The sequence below is a fragment of the Eulemur rufifrons genome, chromosome 7 (assembly GCF_041146395.1).
Source record: "Eulemur rufifrons isolate Redbay chromosome 7, OSU_ERuf_1, whole genome shotgun sequence".
Classification (NCBI taxonomy): Eukaryota; Metazoa; Chordata; class Mammalia; order Primates; family Lemuridae; genus Eulemur; species Eulemur rufifrons.
In genome coordinates, this window is record NC_090989.1 from 67,615,158 (window position 1) to 67,627,290 (window position 12,133).

The window sequence follows — 12,133 nt, forward strand, 5'->3', positions numbered from 1 at the left end:
ATAACACTCTCTGTTCTCCTCACTCTGTGCACTTTGCTGTTGGTGTAACAAAGCATTTAAAGATGTTTCTGGCATTTTTTAAATCTGTAAGGTGGCTATTGTATGGTTATTGGCTAGGAGTCCTGAGTTATCAACTGTACATATCTATAGTTTGTAAAAAGAACCAAACCACCAAGACCAACTCTTGCTGCTCCTTGCTTGGCATTGAGGCCATGGGGAAATATGCCCATTAGAGTGGCCATAGCTCAGGGTGTGCACTGTGAGCTGGACCTGTTGACATGGCAGCAGGCATCCATTTAGCTTCAGGTTGTCTTGTTTTCGTATACAGTGACATACCATTCTGCTGCCATTCTTAGCTGTAGACAAAGCAAGGTCAACTGGCATAAGAAGTGTTTGGATTCTTTTTTTTTTTTTTAGTCAAGTGAGGTAGTTTTTAAACTGTTTTAAAACAAACTGTAGAACTCTTCATTGTCAGCAAAGTGGAAAAGCCACTGCATCAAAGTTCAAGAACCTTCTGTACTTAAACACATTTGCAACGTTCTGTTATTTTTTTGTATTTAGAATACTGAAATGTTTTTGAAGTTAAATAAACAGCATAACATGAAAAAAAAAAAAAAGCTGCATAGGCCGGCCACCGTGGCTGACGCCTGTAATCCTAGCGCTCTGGGAAGCCAAGGCGGGCGGATCATTTGATCTCAGGAGTTCAAGACCAGCCTGAGCAAGAGTGAGACCTCAGTCTCTACTAAAAAAATAGAAAGAAATTAGCTGGACAACTAAAAATATATTAAAAATTAGCCAGGCGTGGAGGTGCATGCCTGTAGTCCCAGCTACTCGGGAGGCTGAGGCAGGTGGATTGCTTGAGCCCAGGAGTTTGAGGTTGAGCACTCTAGCCCAGGCAACAGAGTGATACTCTTGTCTCAAAAAAAAAAAAAAAAAACCAGGCCAGGCGCGGTGGCTCACACCTGTAATCCTAGTACTCTGGGAGGCCGAGGTGGGTGGATCGCTCAAGGTCAGGAGTTCGAGACCAGCCTGAGCAAGAGCGAGACCCCGTCTCTACTAAAAATAGAAAGAAATTATCTGGCCAACTAAAAATATATATAGAAAAAATTAGCCAGGCATGGTGGCGCATGCCTGTAGTCCCAGCTACTTGGGAGGCTGAGGCAGTAGGATCGCTTAAGCACAGGAGTTTGAGGTTGCTGTGAGTTAGGCTGATGCCACGGCACTCACTCTAGCCCGGGCAACAAAGCAAGACTCTGTCTCAAAAAAAAAAAACAAAACAAGGCCGGGCGTGGTGGCTCATGCCTGTAATCCTAGCACTTTGGGAGGCCGAGGTGGGCGGATCGTTTGAGCTCAGGAGTTCGAGACCAGCCTGAGCAAGAGCGAGACCCCATCTCTACTAAAAATAGAAAGAAATTATATGGACAGCTAAAAATATATATAGAAAAAATTAGCCGGGCATGGTGGTGCATGCCTGTAGTCCCAGCTACTCGGGAGGCTGAGACAGGAGGATCCCTTGAGCTCAGGAGTTTGAGGTTGCTGTGAGCTAGGCTGACGCCATGGCACTCACTCTAGCCTGGGCAACAGAGAGAGACTGTGTCTCAAAAAAAAAAAAAAAAAAAAAAAGCAACCAAACAAACACAAAACAAAAAAACCAAAAGCTGCATAATCAAATGCTTCCATATCTTGTAGGACCATAAAATTATCCGAAAATTTTAAAATAAAATATCACTTTAAAATATACAAGGTATACCCTACAATGAAAACCGTACCTCTGAGCTACCAAGAATCAAACAGTAAAAAATTATTTTTCAAAAGGCTTAAGTCCTATATTTTATATATAGAATCTTCCCAATTGCTGTTTTTAGTTAAATCACTACTTACCATGATAGCAAAAGCGGATAAAATGCCACTCAAAATTTTATGCTAAAATCTCATTTATTTATAATGAGAATTTTTTTTTTTTTTTTTTTTTTTTGGAGACAGGATTTCAACTCTGTTGCTTAGGCTAGAGTACAGTGGCATCATCATAGCTTACTAAAACCTCAAACTTCTGGGCTCAAGAGATCCTCTTACCTCAGCCTTCCAAGTAGCTGGGACTACATGCACATGACGCCATGCCCGGCTAACTTTTTTTTTTTTTTCCCTTCTATTTTATTGTAGAGACTGGGTCTCACTTTTGCTCAGGCTGGTCTCAAACTCCTGACCTCAAGCTATCATGCCACCTAGGCCTTCCAAAGTTCGAGGATTACAGGAGTGAACCACCATGCCCAGCCCCAAAAGTCTATTTTGATGAACAATTTCCTCTAGGACGTAAAATATGTGATTTATCTGAAAAGGACTAAAAAGACTAATTGGCATGTTCTAATATTAACCTGTTTGTACAGTTTTGATATAGTAGAACTTCTATGGAAAATATGAACTTAAATAGGATGTGTTTAGCTATGCAGTGAAAAAATGTAAGGAAATTAAAAAATCAGGGCACACTACAATAAGCCAAATCTTGCTCCTCAAAGCTTGGTAGAGTTCTCACTAGATTTTGGAACAATACTTTATAGTTTTCAATTATATGCCTATAAATTGTCTTTCTCCTCTTTTTACTAGCATCTACAACAGATTTCAGACAGGGAAAACAAAAACTAGGGTACAGAAATATATATTCAATTTCCCTTTCACCCCTGCAGAGAAAAAAAGCAAACACTGATGACTTTTTCTTCAAATCAACCTCAAAACAAGAGATGAAACCTCTAAGACAGTAAATATTAGGTTATATTTAGGCCCATCTCTTTTTCCCATTTGCAAACAGGTACTTTTCCTTGTAACAGAGTATTTACAGTGGAAGATACCAGGTCTGACCACACAAATTATTTCTATACTACACATTTGCAGATTTCTACCCATTTATTGAAAGAATAACTATTTGCTCATGAGGAAAAGAGATGTGCCTGTTCGTTAATAATGGTTAACCAGTGTAGAGCTCAAAATAAGAAAAAGCAGGCCCATCATATACCCTGGTTTGTCTTCCAGTTCCTCTTTTGCATAGTTCTCTTGTGCCCATTTTAATAAACAGGTGGCATATTTGCAGATTTATATATTTCCCTGGAAGCTGACATGAAGAATACAAAAATAATGGAAACATGCACATTTTATAAACTATGAACATTCACTGTGAAAAAGGAAGGAAAGATCCAGAATTAAGAAATCTATCTTTGGTATTAATGGTAAAGAAGGCCCACATCATATGAATATAAATTATTCTGGAAAGAAGAAAATTTAAGGCTAACCTAATAAATTCAATGCTTAACTTTAATTTTTAAAAAGGTCATCATAACTTATTTTGGAAATACAGCTGTAGCACTTCCTTTTCCTGATTCTTTTGATAATCCTCCCAAACTAAGCCTTGGAGTTCCTACTTTCATGGTTCTGGGTGTGCACAATGACTTGCAATTAACTGAGTGCTTCACACATAGAAGAAGCTCAAAAATTTACTGCATGAGTTACAACACTATGAAACCAACCACATACTAAAGTATTATAGTTATCAATAATTATTCATTCCTTTAGAGGGCTTATATACTTTTAATACCACTATGCAAATAACTACCTAGAAATAGAAAAAGTTTGTCCACTTACTAGCTATGTAACCTTGGCCAACTCATTTTGACTTAGGTTTTCTTCACTGCAAAATAAGGATAATGATGCCCCACCTTCTTCCAAGAGTTACGAGAATTAAATGTGGCAACAGAAGCGAAAACATTCTGGATACTATAAAGACAATTTATCTACATTTCCAATGCATGTATCTCTAAGGGATGACTAGATATATAACTGAAACATTCTGGCAACTTAAGCTGGACATAACTAAAACCAAATATGTAATTTGATTCCCCAAATCTGTTTCTCCTCTAGACTTTTCAGAATTTCAAATCTGGACTAGTGTCAATCTTTATTTGCTTTCCTCATTACCACCCTCCAACCATTCACCAAGTTCTGTCAATCTTCCTTTAATGGTTTCCTTCTTTATTTATTTATTTTATTTTATTTTATTTTTTTGGAGACAGAGTCTCGCCCTTTTGCCCTGGCTAGAGTACCATGGCGTCAGCCTAGCTCACAGCAACCTCAAACTCCTGGGCTCAAGCAATCCTTCTGCCTCAGCCTCCCAAATAGCTGGGACTACAGGCATGAGCCACCATGTCCAGCTAATTTTTTATATATATTTTTAGTTGTCCAGCTAATTTCTTTCTATTTTTTTAGTAGAGACAGGGTTTCGCTCTTGCTCAGGCTGGTCTCGAACTCCTGACCTCGAGCAATCCTCCCGCCTCGGCCTCCCAGAGTGCTAGGATTACAGGCATGAGCCCCCATGCCCGGCCAATGGTTTCCTTCTTTTCTCTTTACTATCTCATCTCTAGGTCATTGCAACTGATCTCCTAGTAGCTGCCTCTTATGCCGTAACAATCAAATCAAATTTGTTTGATTGGAGCTGGACATGGTAATTTGAATCTGTAATCCCAGCTACTCAGGAGGCTGAGATGGGAGGATGGCTTGAGGCCAGCAGTTCAAGACCAGCCTGGGTGAAACAGCAAGACTCCGTCTCAAAAAAAAAAAAATTTTGTTTGATCAAATCAAGTGAGTCTCAACCGTTCCGCTTTAGAAACAAATTTCCAATTGTGTAATAGTTAAATCTATCTCAGTGGCAGATGACAATCTTGAGTCCATTATACTAACAACTGTCTAGGCATTTTCTGGAATGGCTCCCAATGATTCCTACCTGCTGATATTCACACACTTGTGTAGGACTTGCTTAATGAATAGTAAAAAGTGATGTGACTTCACTTCAGTGCTTAGGTTACAAAAGACTGTGACGTCTCTCTAACTAGCAATCTCTTCTTACTTCCTCACTCTGATGAAACAAGCTGGCAAGTTATAAAATGCTGTGTGGAGGAGCCCATGTGACCAGGAACCAAAGGAGGCCTCCAGCCATCGGTTCATGAGCAACTGAGGTCTTTGTCCAATGGGCCAAAGAACTGAATTGTGCCAAGAGTCTCATGAATGAGCTAAGAAGTGGATCCTTCCCAGTCAAGCCCTGAGCAAGATCCAGAGCCAGAAGACTCAGTTAAGCTGCACTGAGATTCCTGACACACAGGCAGTGTGAAATAATAAATGTTGAGGTTTTAATACATTAAATTTGGGAATAATTTGTAATGCAGTAATACATAACACAATATCTCACATCATATATCGAAATAAATTCCAGGTTGGGCATGGTGGCTCACATCTGTAATCTTAGTACTTTGGGAGGCCGAAGCAGGATGATTGCTTGAGGTCAGGAGTTCGAGACCAGCTTGAGAAAGAGTGAGACCTCGTCTCTACAAAAAACAGAAAATTAGCCGGGCTTAGTGCCAAGAGCCTGTAGTCCTGGCTACTTTGGAGGCTGAGGCAGAAGGATCGCTTAAGCCTAGGAGTTTGAGGTTGCAGTGAGCTATGATGACACCACTGCACTCCAGCCCAGATGACAAAGCGCAGCTCTGTCTCAAAAATAAATAAATAAATTCCAGTTAGATTAAAAAATTAAATACAAAACTACCAAATCATTTTAAAACTGCATGAAAATAAGGATTTAAAAAACTAACTCTTTATAATTAGAAGGGAAATGAAAAAATAAGAGTAAGACTTCTGACACAAAATTTTTATATATGTCAGAAAAAATGTTATTAAATTAAAATACAAAGACTAGGAAAATCTTTGCAGCAAGTATAGCAAAGAATTTAACTATACAAAATTAAGCTATATTACATGTAGTTATATATTTATTAAAGAACCAATACAAACTTTTCTGGAACTATAGTCAAGAAACCAGTAAATGTGCCTCCAGGGAGGGAAACTAAGTGGCTGGAGAAAGAATGCAAGGGAAATATTTCACTGCATATACATACTCCTTTTACCTATTCAAAAAAAAAAAAAAAAGTCAACAAAATACTTTTAAAGTAATATCAGTTAATATTTTAAAATGTTAATATATATTTTAAAAAGAGATCTCAAGCATTTAACAAGAAAAATATTAAGATCTAATGGGAAAACAAATAAAATATGTAAGCAAATAATTCAAGAAAAAAATACAGCTAATCATAAAGAAAAATAAACTCAAAATGAACCAGAGACCTAAATGTAAGCACTAAAACATAAAACTCTTTAGGCAAAAACAGATATAAATCTTTTTCACCTTGGACCTGGCAAAGGTTTCTTAGATGGGACACAAAAGTATAAGCAACAGAAGAAAAAACTGATTGGACTTCATGAAAATTAAAAACTTTTGTGCTACAAAAGCATCAAGAAAGTGAAAAGACAACCCATAGTACTGGAGAAAATATTTGCAAATCATATATTTGATAAGAGAATTATATCCAAAATATATAAAGAACTTTTACAACTCAATAATAAATAAAGATAAATAACCCAATTCAAAAATGAGCAAAGGGGCCAAGCGAGGTGGCTCATGCCTGAAATCCTAGCACTTTGGCAGGCTGAGGTGGGAGGACTGCTTGAAGCCAGGAGATTGAGACTGGCAGGAGCAAGAGTGAAACCTTGTCAAATTAGCCAGGTATGGTGATGCACACCTGTAGTCCCAGCTACTCAGGAGGCTAAGGCAAGAGGATCACTTGAGCCTAGGAGTTTAAGGTTGCAGTGAGCTATGATGATGCCACTGCACTCTAGCCCCAGCAACAGAATAACGCCTTGTCTCAAAAAAAACCAAAGGATTTAATAAACATTTCTCCAAACAGATGATATATAAATGGCCAGTAAGCAATAAGTACATGAAAAGATTCTCAACATCATTAGTCATCAGAGGAATGCAAATCAAAAACCAAAATGAGGTAACATTTCACACTGAATATAGGACAGCTAAAATCAAAAAGATGGACAATAACAAGTGATGGTGAGGATGTGGAGAAATTGCAACCCTCCAACATTGCTGGTGAGAATATAAAATGTTGCCTCTACTTTGGAAAACTGTCTGACAGTTCCTTAAAAAGTTAAACATAAAGTTATTAATACTATATCACCCAGCAATTCCATTTCTAGGTATATACCCAAAAGAAATGAAAATATATGTCAATACAAATGTTCATAGCAGCATTATTCATGATAGCCACAAAATGGAAACAACCCACATGTCCATTAACCCAGGAATGGATAAATAAAATGTGGTATATTCATATAATAGAATATTACTTGACCATAAAAAGGAACAAAGTAATGATATATACGATATTAATGAACCTTGAAAACATTACGTTAATTAAATTTCTAAGTCTGCAAAGCCAAAGGCAAGGTTCTGAACTACAAGGTTTTCACTAAATTTCAACCACTAAGACATAACCGGAAATCTCCATTTCAAGTGGTAAATTGCAGCAGAGATTAGAATTAAAGGTACTGATGGGATATCTAATAGAAATGTTCAGATGGGCATTTGGATATATGGCTCTGGAGTTCCAAAAAGAAGTTTCCCGACTTGAGAACCTATTAGCTCAGGCTATAGAAGAGAATGAGACAAAAGCACAGAGCCTGAGAAGATAGTGAAGTATCTATCACATCAGCCTTTAAAGAAAAGAGCCAACCACTGAAACTGAGAACACTAGATGGAGTTAAGGGGAAACCAAGAGAAAGCAGTGTCTGTCAACACTGTAAGTTTTGGAAAAATTTATAAAAGAAAAGGAAAAATAAAAAAGAAAGTAGTGTCAAAAAAAAAGTTGACAAAACAATTAACAGCATATACTTACAGATAAATCAATTGGATTAAGAATCTATCCAGGCTGGGCGTGGTGGCTCACGCCTGTAATCCTAGCACTCTGGGAGGCCAAGGTGGGCGGAGCGTTTGAGCTCAGGAGTTCGAGACCAGCCTGAGCAAGAGCGAGACCTCGTCTCTACTAAAAATAGAAAAAAATTATCTGGCCAACTAAAATATATATATAGAAAAAATTAGCCGGGCATGGTGGCACATGCCTGTAGTCCCAGCTACTCGGGAGGCTGAGGCAGGAGGATCGCTTGAGCCCAGGAGTTTGAGGTTGCTGTGAGCTAGGCTGACGCCACGGCACTCACTCTAGCCTGGGCAACAGAGTGAGACTCTGTCTCAAAAAAAAAAAAAAAAAAAAGAATCTATCCATATCCATTGTTTTTCACTCATATCCTTGGTGAGGACAGAGCCAACTGCCACGGGTTGGGCAATAATAAGAAGTAAGGAAATGGAGGCAGTGCGTATAAACTGCTTTCAAGAAAAAAGGATTATGTTGGTTTTTGTCATTACTGTTGTTTTGTTTTTAAAGGTCTAGAGACTATGGCTGGTATGGTGACTCACAATCCTGTAATCCCAGAGCTTTGGAAGGGCAAGGTGAGAGGACTGCTTGAGGCCAGCAGTTTAAGACCAGCCTGGGCAATATACTGAGGCCCTATCTCTACAAAAAAAATGTTTTTAATTAGCTGGGCGTGGTGTCACATGCCTGCAGGGAGGCTATGGCAAGAGTATTGCTTGATCCCAGAAGTTTGAGGCTGCAGTGAGCTGATAGTGTCACTGCACTCCAGCCTGGGCAACAGAATGAGACCTTGTCTCTAAAAAAGAAAAAAAATCTAGCAACTTTGGGCCTCAGGAGAAGAAGCCAGGAAGAGGGAGATACATAGGACAATGGGGAAATTGGCCTGATCAATGTCCTAGAGGACAAAGGGATAAATCAGATAGAGAACTAGGTTGAAGGATTAACCTTGGACGAGCCACATTAAAATCAAAATATATGTCAGGATGTAAATGTAGTAATGCCTTATTTATCTTCATCGTTGGGGAAGAGTTCTACATAACTGAATTTTCCAGACACTTGAGTTGTGTTGTTGTTTTTTTAATTTTAGCTATTCCCTTTGAAATTGTTCACCACTATAATCACACAGTTCTCTGCCTTTGTAAACAGTGTGCTTTCCTGGATTAAAGTTATTGTGACTATGATTACTGTACTAGGAAGTAATATAGCTGAATCTGCATGTTAATTTTTCAAATCTTCTTTGAATGCCCTGTTGTCAGCTGCCATTTCCTCTGTTACATTTCCCCTAATAACCTTTTTCATTTGTGCTTCCAATAGATTCCAGTTCGAAAATTATATAACCATTAAATAATACCCTAAATAAGAGATCACTGGGCTCTGAATGAAAGTATGGAAGTGCAAGCTTTATGACAACTCTCCCCAGTGCTAAGAAGTCTGTTTTCACTTTTCAATTTGAGACTAGGTTTCAAAGAGCTGAGGATATTAGAAGATTGACCTCTGACTATCTGGAATTTTACTTTATCTTGCTTCTGTAAATTATATCAAAATATCCCTGCCAAGTAATTGATAATCTTATATGGTTAATCTCAAACCACAAAAAAAAAAAAAAAAAAAAAAGACCACACTGATTCCAAAAGTGAGCCTAGGCATCTCAGAGAAACTAAATATACTTTCCTGTCCTACACGAACACTAGCAATAAAAAGTTATAATCTTCTACACTTCGTTTCACATATGTGAATATTATTCATGATAAATATATATCCTTCACAAAATCTTGGCTGAAATCCCTTCCAAGTTTCATGTAAATTTCACAAGTACAAACAGTGCAAGGGCCAAAAAGGACTACAGTTAGGCACAGAGTCAACTAAAACTTAAAAATTCATCCCTTTAGTTCCAATACCACAGGATGTCCTGATTTCATTCATTCTTAAGATTCTGGATAGTTATTACTTCCCCTATACTTCATATATCCAAAAACAAAAACAAAACTTCTGTTGCTTCTCCAGGACTGCCTTCTTGTCCGTTAAGTTTTTCATTCATATTAATGGAAATTAACAAATGTAGAATTTCTCGTCAAGACAGAGCATTGCAGTAGCCTCACCAACTCAAACGGAAACATCTCCAGGCTCAGGTTTACAGTATCAGAGGCACTAGTATCTGCACCTTTACCCTCCTATTCAAATTACCCATTTACATCCCCCTTCCTAAGTCACAAACACCCTGAGGGCAAAAATCTTTCCTGATTCAATTTCTCCGATCTCTCCACGAATAAGTGTTGAGCACCTCGTATTTGCTAGCTTCTGGAGAGAGCGGAGTTAAACAGTTCCTGCCCTCATAGTCTATCAGAGAAGACAGGCTTGTAAACAAATTACGAAATTACAACACAGGCAAAAACAGAAGTGACTACAGAATTAAATCAGAGGAAGAACTAACTCTCCAACTGTAGAGGAAGTTCAGGGATACCTTTCTTGTATTCTCTAAAAGGCCTTCAATAAATACCTGTTGAATGAACAAATGAATGAATTAAATCTTGGGTAATGTCCCAGGTTCCAGTGAGATGTATCAGCTGCTTCTGGAAGCCAGTGGCTAAACTTTACCTTTCAACAACTGCAGGAATGCAGACTCCAGAGACTCACTCCAGCTCAACCCCAGGAAATCACCTTGGAGAAAATACCTTACCTGTACTGCCAGCCTTTTGCGCTGCCACCGCGGCTACTGCTGCTGCTGCTGCTGCTGCTTCCACCCCTACAGCTGCTGTTGCCGCTGTTCTTGTTGTTCGGGGTCACAGCTGTGGCCAGGCCCTCCAGCTTTCCTTCGCTTTCGGAGACTTTCATTGTTGACACTGGTTCACCCCCCTGCATCTTAACTCCAAAGTCCATTTGCCCTTCTTGGGCGGGAGAGAACAACTCTGCAGCTTTATAGGTGATTTTTTTTTTTTTAAAGATTTGATCTGAATGTGATCCCAGTTGCTAAATCAGACGGCGGCTGGAGTGGGAACCGTCAAATGGTCCAAGAAAGGAGGATACGCATTCCCACTGAAGTTAAACTTTTAAGAGGGCAAGGGTAGCGACAAGGACAGATATCCTTTAGATATGGATATCGCCTTCCTGGCAAAAGCAAGGAGGAAAAATCATCCGGTTAGAGGGCTTGGTGACATACTCAAAGGAGAAGCAGGAGCGTGGGGAGGTCGTAGATTCTCTAGCCAGGAGGGCTGGGCGAAGGACGGAGGACCACGGACAGGGAACCCGCGGCCCGACCTCGGGGCTGAGGTGCTGACCCGCCGCGTTCCCTCTTCTTTTCCTCCGGCTGGTGCTCAGGGGCAGGGTCCCGTCCAGCCCGCTCGGCGGTTCCCGCCGCAGCCCCCGAGACAGAGCCAGGGCCGGCGCGCGCAACCCAGGAGAAGGATCGGGGAAGGAGGCCGCCGGGGGCGGGACGCCGGCTCCCAGGGCCGCCTCTCCTTGGGCCAGAGGCGAGCCGCTCGGGGCGACTTCCTCCAGCGCCCCCGGCCCTGGGCCCTCGACTGGGTTCCCAGGAGCTGACTCTCTTCCTGCCTCCAGACTCAAGCGTGAATGCCAGGCCCGCGGCCGCCGCCCCACCCACAGCTTACACAGCGGGTCACCCACCCCTTGTTCTCTCCCCACCTTCCCTTCCGGAGTAGCGTGAGCTCACTTCCCCCAGAGCCGAAGCGCCTGGCGCCATCTTGGATTAGGGCAGGCGGGCCCTGAAGGGGGCGGAGCCTTCGAGGGTGGCGGTAACCGGCTGGTAACCCCGCGGCTGATGGGGAAAGAAAGGGAGAGGGAGGACGCGGCAGGAGCTTGAGGAACAGGGACGGTGCAGGAGGGAGAGACAAAGGAGGGAGCTGCCGGAGATGGTGCCCTTGGGGTGTGTGACTTCCGGCAATTCCTAACCAGGTCCTCTCCTTCCATTTGAGGGCCCATTCCATGCATTTTAGGAAGAAAGCTTAGAAAAATAAGAAACCATAAAAACAAAACACACCTCTTCGTTTTGGTCATTTTACCAAAAAAACCCATGACATTGGAGTAAGGCAAAGCATTGTTATAAATGAAAAAGAAGCTGTCATGGAAATTAGAGAGCTCTCAAAATCGGAGCTAGGTACTCTTCCTAACCCCAAACTTGCACCCTTCTTTAGACCTTGGTTTTGGATTTGTAAAATAAGTGTGGTTGTCTAGGAGATTTCTCAAGTCTCTTCTAATTGTAAATTCTACCTTCTAATAAGATGACATGTGAATTGAATGTATACTATATGCAAAACATTAGGACATGAAAGGAAGTATTACTCAAAGCTGAAAAAGTAAACAAAGTAGTGAAA

General features: G+C 40.5%; 1 protein-coding gene across 2 annotated transcripts in view; it reads right to left on the reverse strand.

The window, feature by feature from the left end:
* OSBPL11 (oxysterol binding protein like 11) overlaps positions 1 to 11,401 on the reverse strand; it is a 78,932-nt gene extending 67,531 nt beyond the window's left edge. For both annotated transcript variants that reach the window (XR_011233878.1, XM_069472717.1), the window contains exon 1: positions 10,483 to 11,401. Coding sequence is in view for 1 of the 2 variants with exons in the window: in XM_069472717.1 (XP_069328818.1) it covers positions 10,483 to 10,682 (200 nt within the window). In the remaining variant the exon portion in view is untranslated. The remainder of the gene's footprint in view (positions 1 to 10,482) is intronic.
* Positions 11,402 to 12,133: the final 732 nt, after the last annotated feature.